Consider the following 16,223-nt stretch of genomic DNA (forward strand, 5'->3'; position numbering starts at 1 on the left):
AGCCCCGTATCAGGTGCTGGGTGCTGGGCTGTGCACACCAGCAGCATGTGGCAACAGCAGGTCACAGCCAGCCGTGACACAGAGCAAACACTGGTGATGGCTCAGGCCAACAGAAAGACAACAGCCAGCACAGAGCCACCTCCTGTGAATTATCAGGAGTAGCTTCCCAACATTTTTTTCCCCAAAATTGTTGTAGACCTCTTAGTGTCACAAAATCTACTGGAAAATGCTATTCCCACTGCAGATCTTCACAGACAGTTTAAAGAAGTGGAAGCAAATATCTCATTGCTTACAACACTCTCTGCGTTTTACGACGATCCCTCTGGAATCCTACTGCTATTGCACTCCATCTATCTTTTCTCTAAGTGACAGAGCAGTTTCCTTCTGAAAAGCAATGGGGACATCCAAGAGATTTAATGCTGACCTTTGGAACCAGCTCGGGTTTCCATCCACACTTTGTGAAGTTTCAGCAGAACCACCCGAGCTGTGTTTCACAAATCTGCTCTACCACCACCTCACGCCTGAGCCCAAGGCATGAAGAGCCCTCAGAAACCTACTGCAGGTATTTGGAATTTATTTAGAGAAAAGAAAAACAAATAATTTTTTAGAAAGGACAGAGAAATCAAAGGGTAGCTGTGGTCCCGGATCAGTGCTTTTCCTTTCTCCCTTCTTTTGCCAGGTTGGAGTTAAACCTCTCTCTGGGTTGTGAATCTCAGATTCTCCTTCCCAGGAGCTTATCGTCCCTTTGCAGGCAAAGTAGGAAAATGACAATTTAAGATATCTTATAATGGAGCTAATCTTTTTTCTGAAGATAAGAGTTTAAAACCTGGAGTCACTGCACATTTATAGGACGGTGAATTAAATATAACAAAGTACCTGCTACACTCCAGGAAGAATCACACCCTCACGAGAGCTCTGTTTCCTGACGCAGGCGGCTCTGCCTTCGTCCCATCCCTGCTACCCACCTGTGCATCACTGCCTGCATCCCGTTGGCCTCAAGGCCACCCTGCAGGTGGCAGGGATGCTGGGCAGAGCATCAGGGCGCTCCGTGCCTCCAGGCTCAGAGCTCTGCCAGCATCCGCCTTCCCCAGTCGCAGGGCAAAACCCTGCTGGATCTCTCAGGAAAGCTTTTTGTTTCCTACAACACTTTGCAGCGCTATGAAGGCTTCCAAGGAGTACTCACCAACGTTGGCCAGGCAGAGGTGCAGGCGGCCTCGCACAGCCACGCGGGCGCCCAGAGGGCACAGCACATCCCTGCCTGCTGCTGGTGGTGCATCCTGCTCGTACTCAGTGGTGATCACCTCCAGCTCGTGCAGCGTCCTGACAGCCGGCCGGCCCTGGCGCAGCAGGGGCTGGGGAGGAAGAAGGGATGGGGCAGGATGGATGCTGCTGTGCCTTCGGCCTCAGCGTGGAGCCCCATCACACTCACACCCATCTCCCACTCTCAGCAGATGCATTTCCTTTGTGGGCTGCCCAGATGGAGCTTTTTCATTGCAACTTCTCCCCGAGAGGATAACAGCCAGGCATTAGGGTAACTAGTTACTGGGGCGACTCAGATCCAAGAGATTTAGAGATTTGGATAAAGATGTCTCTGCATTTCCTAGGCCTGCTTTAATTTTTCTATCCAGTAAGCCCTAGCACGGCACAGAAGTTCCAGGGAAGAAAGTTAATGCTCTGCCGTCGCTTTCAAGGATAAGATGACAAATCCTGTGATTACAGGCTTGTCAGATTGACATCAGCCTCCGCTAAACAGAGTGCCTGATAAAAACTTGATTACTGAAGACTCAAGGGTAATCTAACAGCATCTCAGCACAGGACAGAGGGAAGAGTCAGACTCGTCTTTAAACTCTTGCATGCTAAGCAGTTCTCCCTCATCATTAGCAGTCATTAAGGCTCAGGGAGAAGGGCTCCCTACCTTCAGTTTAACCGCAGCAGAGCCGACCAGCAGCAGCGAGTCTCCATCCCAGATGTCCATCTGCAGGCTCTGCTCAGCCAGGTAGCGCACGAAGACACGCTGCTCCCCAGGCCTCAGGAAGGTGGGGTCCACCACATACCTCAGCTGCAGCCCTGGGGCTTCTGCAAGAAACAGAGCAGCAATAGAGGGTTGCATCCCTTGGGCCCTGCCTGCCCGCAAGCATGCTGTCATAGGGACCAGAAAAAGCCAGGATGTCAGGTGTGGAGCTGCTGCTGAACCAGAATGGTGTGACAGCACCTGGGTCCACCCCAGCACCCTCCTCTCCTACGCAGTGCAGCTTAACCCCATCAATCACACTGGGAAGGACCCCAGCACAGGATCCCTCATTGCCACCAAGAACTCTAGGTGGGGAAGGAGCTGCACTGAAGGCATCTCCTGGGACAGGAATTTAATAAGACACAAAGGGAAAGACAAAGCATTTTGCTCAGAGGATCAGATGAGATTACTCCAGGCACTTTGCTTTAATGCTCTGCTTCTTTTTCAGTATGCTCAGTCCCAGCTGCAGTCAGCAATCCTGATGTCTGGATCATGTCACTGATGCTTATTGATGTTTTACTTCATGCTTTGACGTTTTGAACATTTTTAATTATGTGCCACATAAACTAATGGAGGTTTGCTATGAAAGCAGATAGCAGTCCGTTCCCTTGGCCTGGAGGCATGCCTAAATCTGATTGACAAAAATGCCAATTGAACCAGTAAATGTTGTTTAAAACTCCCAGATGGCTTTTCCTTGTACAGTAACACAATACTATGGCCCATACACACAAAAAAGAACAAGTCAACTTGATGAACTACGTGCAGGACCATGCAAAACAGCATCGAGACCTCCAGCCTCAGCTGCACAACCAACCCTCCCATGGCAGCCTTCCTCCTCTCACAGCCCTCCTGAAGAGGAGGGGCCACGTGAGGACACTACCCACCCCAGGACCAGAGCCCACCAGTGTTTGGGGTCCCATCCTCGTTCAACTGGAGCAGCACTTGTGCTGGCACAGCAGACCCAACCGCCCTCTCGCCATCCGCATCGACCAGCTGCAGCCGCGGCGTGCTGACCGGGGGGAAGCGGTAGAACTGGAAGGTGAGGAACACTGTCCTGGGCCACGTCCCTTCCAGTGCATCCTGAGGAGCCCTGGAGCAAGAGAAAAGTGCTTTTGGTCAGCCTTGTTTGGATCATAAGCTCCTCACCAAAAAGAAGCAGAAGAACAAGAGAAGATTGGTAATATCAAAAGTACTTGGACTTCTCTAAAGACAGAGGGCATATGGTTTGTCTTTGCTTTCCAAAAGCCTCCCAGTTCCAGCTGTCTTCTGCCATATGCTTGATGGAAGAGCCAAGCAGAAGTAGCATTTTACCTTTGCCATCTATGGAAGAGCTGTGAGCAATGCTTTGGAGAGAGAAAGCCGCCCTCATAGATAGCTTTCCAAAAACTCAGCTCCTCTACATAACACGCATTTAAGCGGGAACCCTGCACTAACTAGTTTTATACCATTGTGTGGCCAAGGTGCACCACAAAGAAACTGGAATGTGTTGTAAGAGTGCCTTGAGAGAGCAATGGTGTCATTTAGGAGCTCTTCACGGCTTTACTTCTGTGGCTGCAGTTGGGAAGCAGCACACTGCCCAAGGGCTTCTGCTGCTCAAGCACAAAAGCAGCTCATTTTGGAATAGGCTTCTCCCCCAAAAGGCTCCTTGAAGCCCCGCACACCTCACCTACTGAACGCAAGGAACTGCAGGATTATTTCATTGCTTTGCAGAGCATCCACTTCCTCCAGCCGAGGACTGAAATGCGCGGGGTTCAGCGGCTCCGTGACCTCCAGGGGCATCTTGTTGTCATCGAGGATCTCTGGGAAGCCAAAGGTGTGCAGGAGCGCCAGCGAGGCACGGCTGAGCGCAGCACTGGAAGCGGCAGAGAAACGGGGCTGAGCGAGCGGTAACAGCAGCACCAACCTGTGCCAACCCCCCGAAATCTCAGCCCCACAGCCCTCACCTCCCAGCAGGCAGCGCCATGGCCGTGACGGGCAGCTGCGTTGGCACAAAGGGCAGCGCCCGCAGGTGCTCACTGCTGGAGGCATCAGCGCGTGGGGAGCCCAGACACAGGTCAGCCTCCAGGTGTGTGATGCCAGCAGTGCGCTCGGCGCGGCCATCCTGTGTGCTGCAGGGCCGGGGCGTTGGGGCGCTGCGGCTCCGTGGCACTGTGCACCCGTCCCTGCTCTGCGGAGAGGCCAGCAGCTGTGAGAGAGACAGCTGGAAGGGAAGAGGCTGTGATGAACGCAGCAATGATGCACAAACGCCACGCCACAACCCAGGTTCCGCCAGCAGTTCGTGCAGCTCAGATGCTGTTTGCTCTGAGATTTGGCACAGCAGCATCCCTGCTCCGCTGAGGAGCGGCACAGCTTGGCTGCCTGCGGGTTCACACCTCTGCTTCTTGCTTTAGCAGCCGTGCTGTACTTTCTCTTTCAAAGGGAGGAATAGGAAAAGGCAGTAGAAAGATCAAACAGTTTCGTGCAGTCCTATGAAGCGCTTCATTTCACCAAAAATATTTGTGCACGTTGATCCCCATAACAAGATATGAGTATTTGCAGCTCATCTCAAAACCTGATAGCTCTCCTTGCAGCACATTGCTGTTGGCACTCACCATGGGACAGCAGTGCCCAGCAAATCTGGGTTGTCAAAACCCAGAACAGTCCTTAAAAATACATTTGGGGTGTGAAAACAAGTCGGAGGATTTTGTCCAGCAAATTATACATAGAATTCACTTTCCTCCCTCTGCTAACTCAGATTTTAGCTGCACGTGCCAAGCATTGCGTGACCGCAGCAGCCTTGAAAACCAGCTTCCAATGGACTTCAGGCACACTGTCAGCAACCAACCTGCACTGCACCATGCAGGAACATCGCTGCCTGCTGCCCATGGGGCTCAGCAACACGACCACATGGGAAAGGCACACAGCCAGGGGAAGAAAACAGAAGGCCCAAGGTAACAGTGACAGCACAGAGCACAGACAGCCCTGCATGTGCAGCACTCACCCCTGGTCCCTGCGTGGAGGCTGCTGGGCGCGGCGGGGAGCGCAGACCTGCAGAGAAGCACAGGAGAAGCTCAGCAAAGCTGGCACCCAGCACAGCCCTGCTGCCCAGGGATGGGCACAGCCCTGCAAGGCACTCCACAACCTCCCAGCAGCCTGCTTGGCTCCTTCCCCCCCAGCAAAACTGCTACCTGCAGGGGAACACGTAGCACATCTCCACACTCAGAGGTTATTTTGCTGGGAATCTGAATCTGCCAGCAAGAGTTTTCCTGCTGTAAAAACACAGCTCCTCCATCTTTAGACAGTACTGCAGTTTCCCTTAAAGCCATGTGGCACTGGCTAAGTGGATTGCTTAATGAGACGTGAAAGTTTTTAGGATACTTAAGGTTTTCATAGCTCTTCCATTATTTCTTGTCACTACTTTCATCTGTTCGTACATTCATGCCCCCAGACGCTATGAGTTTTGCTGTGTTTATATTTGGCTGGTCTGCTCACTGGCACGGATGAACTCGCTGTTCCAGTAAGCAGCAAATCCTTTACAGCAGAGGAGGAACACAGATGTTTTCTGGCAACTTCAGGTTGCTTTCTCAACCACGTCTAATCACAGCTATTTTGTTCTCACCGTTGTTCAGCAGAAATCACCCCACTTCCCTTATGTCTAAAATATTGTTTTCTTTCCATTACAGTGGCTCTGCCTGTCATTAAAGCAATGGTGCGCAGAGGTGCGCGGAGCTGTTGGTGCTGCAGGAGGATTCCCAGTCCATCTGTCAGACCCCAGGATCAGCTCCATGCACAACTGAGCCCCCACATCCACCCTCGAGGGCAGGGTGCCCCACACCCCCACACCCTGTGCCTGGGAGCAGAGGGTCACCATCAGCCTGCATTCACATCCATTTCTCCGTGCACTGACACCAGCTGGAATTCGCTCAGGAGATCCTTCGAGCAACACCAGGAACAAAACGCCTCTCAGCACTGCTGCTGGCAGCCTCACCCAGCACAGCCCACCAACTCCAGCGCCGTCTCACCCTCAAAGACTTCCGCTGTGAAGCCCGTTAAACCAACAAACAGCCCTGGAGAGCAGTGAGCCCGGAGCTGGATGCGCCACGGGCTCCCATCCCGCAGCAACGCCGCGGTGCCACTGCCATCTCGTGGTGACAACACCCCATTAATCAGGTAATCAGCTCGCACGACGATGCTTAAACAGGCAGTTCAGCTGTGAGCAACCCCGTGTGCACAGCCCCAAATTGGAAAGCGTTAACAACAAGGGAGTGGTGGGAGAGGAGCATCTCCCATAGCAGAGCCACCAAATTGCTCCGAACTGGACAAACAAGGACGTGTGGTGCACAGCCTGGTTTTGATCCCAGTGCTACGCTGTAGGGTGGGAAGCACAGAGCAAAGCACGCCTACAGGTTTGTTCCCACTGATCAGGGCAGGGGGGAACCGACCAACGAAGCTGCACAAAAGGGAGCAGATTGCCACCGCTCAAAGCCAAGGCAAAGAAATCCTTTCCATCTCCAAAACGCACAGATCAGTGCTGAGAGCCCCACCATCTGCCCCCTGTGCTACAGATATGCATGTAGACACACACACACACACACACACACACACACACACACAGCCTGGTTCTCCCCCCCTCGTTAGAGGCGCACGCTGATTAAACGCGCGTTGCTGTCACGCTCCAGGAACTGCAGCTCAACGAGATTATTTATTACTCACAGCCTATAAGTGACACCTCTCCCATCCTCAGCCATCTGGAAGGATTACGATTGCAGACATAAGCACCGGAGCAGCACATTGCTGGTGGGGCCACAAGGCCCCTTCAAGAGCTGTTTTGTTCAGCACTGAGACCCAAACGCTGTCAGAGTGACCCAGAGTAAAACACAGAGGGAAACGAGTGCAATTCCTGTGTGTGGCTCTGCTCCACAGCACGGGTGGATGTGACAAGGGAACAGGTAGAAGGGTTGAAATCAAACCAACCTGAAGTCCCCTCCGCACAGTAATTCATAAGCCATTGGACGGCACTGCCACGTTCTGCATTTTAAATGCCACCAACACAGAAGGCACTCACTCAGCGATGGCGTAGGAGGCTCCTCCGGCTCCTTGCCAGCTTTACTCGAGATGTCTGTCGAAGTTACACGATGTTCTGCATCAGTGGAAACGTGGAACTGGACAGAACCCGACGCAATGCGCTTCACCTGCAAGGTTCAAGTTGGAGGACTGTTAGAGAAAAGCCACACACACCTTCAGGCAGCTGGGAACAGCGCTGCTCCCAGCACCAGCAGAGCAGCCCTTACCTGCTGGGAGCTCTCGCTGTCTGCAGGGTTTCTGTACACCAGGGTCTGCCCGGGGCTGGGATGGGCGCTGCCACGCAGGGGCAGCAGCACTGGGGAGGAGGTGGCCCCCAGGAAGGGGCTCCAAAGCGCCCAGCGCACTGTGTGCATGGCAGCTGCCGGGCCCAACGCACTGCCAGCTGCAGCCTGCAGGAGAACATACAGCCAAAGTGTCTCCCTCCCCTGCAACCACGCTCAGGGGAATTGCAACAACACCGTTCTGCAGCACGGCCCTTCCTCAGCCATCTCTGCCTCCAGATGTTTGAGCCCAACAGCAGCACCAGCAGACGTCACCAGGAGTCACCCCCCCCACCACCAGAACAACCAGGCAATGAAAGCTCAGCTGCACTCAGCAGCAATCTACCTGCAGCTGAGGGGCTGCATCCCTCCCTCTGCACTTAGCTGTGTATTTTTGCATTATTTCTCTCCCCAGCGATGGGAAACCCATACAGAGCAGAGTCCAGAGGGTTCTGCTTACCCCAGTGCCACAGCAGCCTCTCCTTAAGCCAAGGGGTGCAGACCTGAGGCAAACACAGCTCGCTGCCAGCCTTGGCAATCAGTGCTCAGCTCCTGCCGGCTGCTAATTACAGCACCGAGCGGCTCAGCAATCAGCTCTGGGATTAGGCTGTGCACATGGGAGGCACTCACTGTGTTACCAATGACCCTCACACTGCCACCTCAGCAGAGCAACTGGGGACTCGTACACCAGTTGATCCCAATCAATCCAGGCACAGGAGCAGCACCCAGAGGTGGCAGCTGGGGACCAGTGCCCTGCACGTGTCCCCATCACTGCAAAAAGTCAGGTTTCATGGTTTCAAGACCCAGAAACCATCGGATTTCAGCTGCCAGAAAGACCTCAGCAATCAGCAAAACCAAAGAGAACGCAAGGGGTTAATCCCCCTTCAGCATAAAGGCTGAATTCTAAAGACAAGACTTTTTTTGAATTAAAAAAAGAAACAAAACAAACTGAAGTTCTCCAACTGGGTTCTCCAGAACACCCCAGGACTGCTGCAGCCTGTGTTTCTCCATCCACGTACAGGCAGCGGAAAAAATTTAACACCATATAATTAAAATGACTTAATAAGCCCACTTGTGGCACATTCCACCCAGCGCTGCAGAAAGCACTCTGACATTCTGATGTGAGATATTGGCCTCAGCTCCTCCAGCACGAGGAGGCGGCCCAGGATGGATCCCTCCATCAGCAGCAAAGGGAGCATTGCTGGAGCCCCGGAGATGCTGCGCCCCCATGGAGCAGCCCTCCTCCTACCCCCAAGTTCAACCCCCTTCTCCCCCACAGCAGTGCTTAGGACTCAGGTTTTCTGCTGGTGGGATGTTCCCTTATGGGGAGTGCTTTCCCTTCTGCACAATGTTCCTTGCCCGCAGGAACTGTTGAGAGCCCAACCCAGCACTCAAGAAGCAAGCAGAGGTGGGGAAGCAGCTCCTCTGCTTTCTGAGGTCCCGGGGGCACAGCAGCTCTGTAAACCACTGCAGAAACCAGCAGCAGTGCCTTCTTCTGGGTATGGAAGGCACGGGAGGGGCTGAAAATGCTGAAAAAACACCAGGTCCTCCCACCACCCCACATGCCCCCCAGGCCTGGCCCTACCTTGGCTGCAGCACAGACGACGTACTCCAGCTGGAAGCAGACCCCAAAGGCCGGATGGGCAACCATCTCATTCAGCTGCAGGCAGCTCCGCAGCAGCAGCGCCTGCTCTGCAGTGCTGCAGGGAGAAGACGAGGAGGAGGAAGAGGAAGGCTGCACCCTGCAGGCAGCAGGGCACGGTTTGTGCATCCCTTACCTGTCCGTGTTGCTGGTGGTTTGCCTCCGGGCCGCCTCAGCTGCTGGCTGCAGCACGGCCACCTGCGGGGCCTGGACGAAGCGCAGCCCGTTGTGCACAGCGACACGCAGCCGCCGCTCCTGCACGCACAGCGCGCTGCCAACCTCCTGCTATGGCCAGAGCAGATGGGGGACGGGCACTGAGAGCAGCAGGGCACACGTCTGCCCTCATCCCACTCAGCCCACAGCCAGCAGCACAGGACTTGGAAGGGCCATCTGCACAAGCGCTACATCTCTGCCTTTTTCAGAGCGGCCCACCCAAATTCTGCTAGCTATGGTCTGCACACCCAGCACACCCCACATAAAGCCCCTCTGTGCTCATCCCCGCCTGCCATAGCAGGAAAACCAGGCACTAAGCAAAACCGGTGCTGCAGTGCCGTTCATCTGAATGCTGCCACTCCACCTGAGGACGGGCATTGGCACGCAGCTCATCTCACCCCATTTAATTACACACCATCACCTTCAGCAAGCGGTCGCTGTTCAGCTGCTCCAGCAGCTCTTCCTCAAACTTCTCCAGAGAAGGGTGCAGGAGCACGCAGAGCTGGTCCAGGTAGCAGGGGACTGTCCGCATGAGCCGCGGCTTGAGGAAGATGTCACCTGCAGTGACACATAGCAACAGGGTCACACTGCGATGAGCAGCCAGCAGCTCCAGCTTGTGGGCAAGAAATGGAATAGAGAGCATCTCCAGCCAGCACAGCGCCACGCGATGGAGAAGCACAAGCCAGGCAGGATTTCAGAGGATTTCTCCTGACAGCCACAAGATGGGACCACTGCACTGCGCTGCTGCCTGCCCTCAGCAGAAGAATTCACCACTGCCAAATAGATGACAGAGTCATTCTGTTCTGTGAATTTCCAGATCACATCATTTCTTTGTCAGATCAACAGGAACGAGGCTGGCATCTGCAAGGCAATGCTTCGGAGGGCTGCGTGCAGGAGCAGCTCATCCCTCAGCCCTGCCAGCTCTTGGCTGCCCAGAGCACCACCACCAAGGACAAGCTGAGCCAAGCTGTGCAGCCTTCTCTTAAGACTCCTCTGAATGACTCCAATTAAACCAACCATTATTTACCCCTCCCGGTTTCCCAGGAGCAAAGCAATTAACGGAGAAGAGAGCAAAATGAAGCCATGCAGACACACTGCAGCACTGGATGCAAATGCTAGAGTTGCTCCTCCGCCGTGGGGGAGCTGCAGAGAAGTCCATGACATTTCTGCCCAAATGGAAAGCAGAGGGAATGAGCCCTGCAGGTCCTGCTGCTGCTCTGGGAGCTGCTTCTAATACTCTGAGCACAGAACAGATTCTAAAGCTGAAAGAGAGCAGCAGGACCTGCAGTCTGATCCAGACAGAGGCAAGCCTGCAGCATGAGGTTGTGCTCATGGCCACGGAGCATGGGTGCACAAGCAGAAGTGGCCATGAGCAGCACAGCACAACCCCACAGTTCCAGCAGTGGCAAAGGGACAAGAGGGACCTTCACCTGCTTCCCCATGTGCAGGCAGCAGGCCAGGGATCTTCTGCAGGCCAGACACCAGGAGGTTTTCAGGAAGGAGATGAAATACCTTCTCCAGAGGCAGGTGGAGCTTCAGGCTGTACTGCAGGTGGCTGTTCTCCATTATAGTCATGTATTTATTCTCTGATCAAAAGAAAACGTGATGAAATGACAAAAGCTATGGGGAGACAGTGCTACAGAGCTGCCATTTTTCCCACATCCTTAAGACCCATCAGTGCAGGGCAGGCACAGAATCTGTCTCCAGCACATCTCAGCCCCAGCAATGCACACACTCCAGCACGGGGAGCTCCATGCTGTGCCAGCAGCATCTCACACAAGGTGACTTTCACTGGGAGCCTCCTCAGCTGGGACAGCACAGCTATCAGCTTCCAAACCCAACGCATCTTGTTGGAATGGAAACCCATAACCCTGACATTTTCTTTCCACTACACTGCTTAGAAAAGCGTTTCTAACACATTTCCCCTGAAATGTACCAAAACAGCACAGTTTCCTCTTTTCCATCCGCAGCGCAATGGGGATATCGCTTCTCAAAAGGAGCCAAGGTAATAACCATATATTCAAACAAACAGCTATTTTCTGCATCAGATCCCAGGCTCACATTCTCATCTCCTCTGCTGCAGCCGCACACAGTCCAAGGACAAGGCACGGTCTGTCCTGGGCTGCAAGGGTGCAGAGCCCACATCTGCCGCCTCCATCAGGCAAACCCAGCGCACATCTGGGTGCAAAGAAAGGAGCGACGTGCTCTCCGTGCTGCTGCTTACTTTCTAGAGGGTCCTGGAGAAGCGGGTGCAGCAAGGCACGTGGTGTCCCGTGGTACAGCTTGAGCCTGAAACCAAAGGGGAAGCAGTCAGTGGATTCCCAGTAAGGCCCACGCAGCAGCCCTGGGAGCAGTACCTACACTCTGCCCTTGGCAGCCAGGTCCGAGGGCTCCCGCCTGCTGTCAAACAGTGGGATGAGCCCGAAGCCACACGACACGTTCCGTGAGAGCCCTTCTGGGGTAGGGGCCACAGCCACCACCTCCACCACGGCTGTGACGCTGGGGTGGCTGAGCGAGGTGTGGAAATACACGGCCTGGGGAGAGATGGAAGAGTGCGGCAGCCGAGAGCAACAACAGCACAGCTCTCACTGAGGACAGGGCATATCTGCACGTGAGCACTGCAAAAGGGAAGGGATGCTGATGCGCAGTGCCAGGTCCAACCAACACATCCTGCTGGGTCCCCAGGGGCTGCAGGAGCCCCTAACCCACAGCACAGGGAGGGCAGGACGCGGTCACTTCCCCGGGATGGGATTTACAGTGTGATCAACCCTTCCAGTAAAGCCTCATTATCGCAACGCAGCGTCCCAGAGAAAACGTTGGCTGCAGTCACGGACTGTCAGGAAGGGATAACAGAGAGAGGCATTAGCACATCATCCCAGAGAAATAAATCGCTACTCGATTATCTTTTATTGCAAAATGCTGAAATAATGACCACTGGCTGCTGACAGGTGGCCAGGCTGCAAGAGACTGATGCCACAGGAACAGGAGCTGCTAAAGCACATCTGTTGTTAAGAAAGAGGTTACAGCTGTCTCCTAAGAGCCAACAGCAGTTCCAATAACACTCCCATCTCCTCTAAGCCCTCCATCAGTGCAGCAGGAGTGCTCCAGCAGAGCTGAACTGGTGAGTGCCAGACTGGGGAAGCTCTGAACCACAATGCAGAGCTCCATTTCCACGTCCTGGTGCCTGGGAAGTGCCGCCTGTATCGCAGGGACAGTGCCCCACATGTGGGCTCATGCAGCACGTGGAGCAGCACTGTGTTCCTCTCTCTTGGCAGCTCTCTGTGCCACAGTTTCCCCCACCCCTATTCACAAAGCATGGACTGAGCGATGATTCAAACACCTCAGGATGAAATGCATATGCCAATGTTCCTCAGATGCCATCAGAGATTAAAATAAATCACAGAGCGCGGCTCTGATCTGTGCTAAACTTCATCCTTGGCACAACGCATTGACTCAAGTGGAAATAAAGGCTATAATTAGACACTATCATGACCAAGGAGATGAAGCCTCAGCTGCAACCGATGCTGCAGGGACTGCAGCCTCACCACAGCTGTGCACAGCAGCAGTGCAGCTGGCTGCACACCCAGGGACCCCTGCAAGGTCCTGCCTTAGGGCTGGAAGTTCTGCAGGGACCCGGGTGGATAAAAGCCTGGCTTTGTGCAACAGCAGCACCTCCACAAGAGCTGCTGCAGAGCTGCTGCTCAGCCCATCTGTGTCTGAAGGAACAGTGCACTCTGCTGCTGGCACGGAGGCACAGCACCGCATCACCCAGCCTGCAGCTTGCAGGGTTTGTCCTTTAGAATACATCATATTTAATAATGGGAGATGCACCCAGCTGCAAGACTGTGGAGAAGCAGGGAACCAACAGCCCAGCATGAAGCCAACCAACCTCAACGGCCATACCTCATTGAAGAGCACACAGGGGGGCTGTCCTGGGGGGTTGCGGGGGGTCCGGGTGCTGCTGTGCCACGTGTGGCCAAAGAAGTGGCGGTGGGTGGCATCGAAGAGAGACAGGCGAAGCTGCAGCTTAGCTGGGGACTGCTGCAAGAGAGGGAGAGGTGTGGGAATGCAGCTCCTCACCTGCACCTAGGGGCATGGGGAAATGCCTCTGATAGGGCAGGCTGTCACCACCTGGGGGATAGAGCACAGCTGACTGGGGCTTCTACACTGATGCTGATGAATACTTGTAACACATCACCCTTCTATTGCAGAAAATGCCTGGTGACCCTGAAGGTTAGCATGTAAAACTAACTCAGATGTGTAGATGGAAGCACATGGGATTTACATACAGTTCTGCTTTGATACTGGGAGATTTAGGAGCCCAAAAGGAAGTAAATGTAGCAGAAATCTGGGCTCTGCTCAGCTCTCCTGACAGACATGAGATGGCTGCTGGGCACTGCGCAAAGCAGGCTGCATGGGCACACAGCATTCATGCCTGTGATGCCTGCACCCTCCCAGGCCCACAAGCAGGAGGGGATTTCCAACCAGCCCAGCACTGTCCTGCACAGCCTCTGGAGTGCGATGTGCTTCATGCTTTTGGCTTTACAGCTCCGTACCTGCGTGACAACAGAGCCCTCGAGGCACTTCAGGACACACTGGAAAGGCACCGAGGGCTCCGGCACGCCGCGTCTGCGCTGGGTGTGAGGTGGGACAGCACGGCTCCATGCAAACAGCCGCTCCCACTCAGCCATCTCACCCTCTGGGGTCACCTCCTCCTGCAGGACTCTGCTGGGGGATGCTCAGCTGCGAGAGAAAGCACACAGTGAGGGGAAACACGGCCGAGCGGTGAAGCAGTACAAGTGCACGACACCAATTCTGCAAATTGCACAGAATTCCTGCACCCCCCCTCACCCGCAGCACGGTGACACCCTGGGGACCCGCAGCAGCGCCCTGCAAACCAGCAGTGAGAGCTGCCGAAGGTTGAAAGTGGGGACAGGAGCTGACCCGGGGCGGTGCCGGTGTTACCGGAGAGCTCCGCACTCCGCGTGCGCGGGGCAGAGACCCGCAGGAGCGCACGGCACCTATAGAGGCCCTTCTATGCGTTGACATCTCCGACCCCCGCACGAGGAGCGTGCCCAGCTGGAGCGTTGCGGTACGATGCGGGCCGCCCCGCCGCGCACTCACCGCTCCCGCCGCGTCTCGCCGCCATCTTCCCGGACCGCACCACCGCCGTGCGGGAGGGGGGATTCCCCGCGCCACTCCGCGCCGCTCCGCACCGCCCGCATCCCGCAACCCCCAAACGGTCCCACGCGGCGCTGGGAACGGCCGGAGGTCGCGGTGGCGGTGCGGGGCTCAGGGCACGGCCGGGACCGGGAGAGGCGGCGGTTCCCCCTGCGCCGGTGGTCGCGCCTCGCGCGGCGTCGGGTTACTGGGGCGATGCGCGCCGCCCCGCGGGGGAGGCACCGCCCGGCTCCGCTCCGCGCCGCTCCGCTCCGTCCCACCGCCCGCAGCGCCGCGCCGGTGAGCGGGGCGGGGGTCGGCGGGGGAGGAGATGCGGGCGGCGGGGATGCGGGGCCGAAGGACGAGGGTCGGTGGGGGGGTCGCGGGCAGCGGCAGACCCCGGGCGTTACGGGCTCCCGGCAGCCGCTCGGCGGGGGGATGGGGCGGGGCCGCGCTCCTTTATAGCCAATGAGCGCGGCGCGATTTGCATGTCGCCGGAGCGGCGGGCCGCGCAGCCAATAGGAGGCGGCGGGGCGGGGCACGCCCCCCACGAGGGCGCCGCGCGGGGTGCGATGTCCGCGCAGTGCGGAGCCGTTCCCCCGCACCGCGTTGCCGCGCGGCCGCCGGATGGGGTCACGCCGGACGTTACCGCTCGTGCGGCGGCAGCGCCTACAAATTCCTCCTTTCTGCCCTTCCGTTGCCGTACCTCGAGCCGCCCCGCACGGCCCCGCGCCGCACACCTCGAGCAAGCGGAGCCAGATTGCCGCTGGCTCCTGGAAACGCGCTGCTGTGAACCGCGCCGCCGCGCCGTGGGCGAGCGCCAAAACAGCTGAAATCCGCGTGTGTAGCAAGTGCGCATATTGCCGAGGAATTACACATGCATATATATGCGGCGATTCCCCCGCCGGCTCACAAGAACGCCGCTGCTCGCCGCCGCACGTGGAGATGCACGAGAGCCGTGGGTTTCCTTTGGTGTTTCATCCTGCCCAAGGAGGGGAGCGCTGAGCCGTGCCCGAGCCCCGCGCTGCGCCCCTGCCCCGTGTGCAGCCCGTGGCGCAGAGCAAAGTGCAACACCGCGTCTGGAAGGGCCGCGCGCGGTTTCCTGCCGTGCCAGGAGTGCTGCGGCGCGGTGAGGGGCTCTCCGCGTTTGGTGCTCCCTGTAAATCTCGGCATTGGCTTCTCCTCGTGTTTCCCTGTGCCGGGCAGCACGCCCGCAAGCTGGGTTTGCAGAACAGAGGACGATTTTCTGGCAGTGCTGACTGCGGTGCCATCAGTCCCGGCGGCGTGGCACTGCTGGGGCCGCGGCTGCGCACAGAGCCCCGTTGGCTTTTCCCCATCCGAGTGTGATTACAGGCACAACAAGGCTGAATTTGGGGCTATTTTGGGACTCCTGAGGCAGATGCCTTTCCTTGTTTTTCCAAGCTGCCACCCCATGTCCTGCGTGCGGCACAGAGTGGGTTCCTGCTTTCCCATCCCAATGCCAATCGCGAGCTGCACGCTTCTGAAGCAGCAGTCGTTGTTGCTCTCCTGGCCTCTGGTTCTGCTGCTAAACCTGGGCAGGGTCAGCTCTACTGTAATAGTGCCGGGCTTATGCAGATGTTTCCCCTTCACCTCCAAAGCACACATTTTGGGGAGGAGCTCTGCAAGACGGAAAAAAAAGCAAAAGCCAATTAATTAAAAAGCAGCAACCACTGCCAGCGGGGCACCTCTTAGCGCTCACCGGGAGCTCTTGGTGCAAAGACAGAGGCACGCGTTGTGTGCTGGTGCCAGGAGGAAGGCTCGGGGCTGAAGCAGCCCTCGGTCCCGGTGCCACGCGGGGTGGCACGGAGGTGACCCGGCGTCGTGGGGTCCCGAGATGCGGTGCTGCGCCTCG

At 56.3% G+C, this 16,223-nt stretch overlaps 1 protein-coding gene across 1 annotated transcript in view; it reads right to left on the reverse strand.

Moving 5' to 3' along the window:
- NPHP4 (nephrocystin 4) overlaps window positions 1-14,384 on the reverse strand; it is a 20,513-nt gene extending 6,129 nt beyond the window's left edge. The window contains exons 1-17 of the mRNA XM_042883429.1: window positions 14,315-14,384; window positions 13,747-13,933; window positions 13,094-13,231; window positions 11,552-11,724; window positions 11,415-11,479; window positions 10,621-10,776; window positions 9,612-9,748; window positions 9,114-9,262; window positions 8,921-9,035; window positions 7,282-7,464; window positions 7,056-7,182; window positions 4,992-5,038; window positions 3,955-4,211; window positions 3,678-3,863; window positions 2,914-3,101; window positions 1,916-2,076; window positions 1,143-1,352 (exon numbers count right to left, since the gene is read on the reverse strand). Of these exons, the coding sequence (XP_042739363.1) occupies window positions 1,143-1,352; window positions 1,916-2,076; window positions 2,914-3,101; window positions 3,678-3,863; window positions 3,955-4,211; window positions 4,992-5,038; window positions 7,056-7,182; window positions 7,282-7,464; window positions 8,921-9,035; window positions 9,114-9,262; window positions 9,612-9,748; window positions 10,621-10,776; window positions 11,415-11,479; window positions 11,552-11,724; window positions 13,094-13,231; window positions 13,747-13,881 (2,427 nt within the window). The 5' untranslated portion in view covers window positions 13,882-13,933; window positions 14,315-14,384. The remainder of the gene's footprint in view (window positions 1-1,142; window positions 1,353-1,915; window positions 2,077-2,913; window positions 3,102-3,677; window positions 3,864-3,954; window positions 4,212-4,991; window positions 5,039-7,055; window positions 7,183-7,281; window positions 7,465-8,920; window positions 9,036-9,113; window positions 9,263-9,611; window positions 9,749-10,620; window positions 10,777-11,414; window positions 11,480-11,551; window positions 11,725-13,093; window positions 13,232-13,746; window positions 13,934-14,314) is intronic.
- Between the last annotated feature and the right edge of the window lie 1,839 nt (window positions 14,385-16,223).

The sequence above is a fragment of the Lagopus leucura genome, unplaced genomic scaffold (assembly GCF_019238085.1).
Source record: "Lagopus leucura isolate 7727_CA_CO unplaced genomic scaffold, USGS_WTPT01 Super-Scaffold_100037, whole genome shotgun sequence".
In the NCBI taxonomy this organism is placed as follows: domain Eukaryota; kingdom Metazoa; phylum Chordata; class Aves; order Galliformes; family Phasianidae; genus Lagopus; species Lagopus leucura.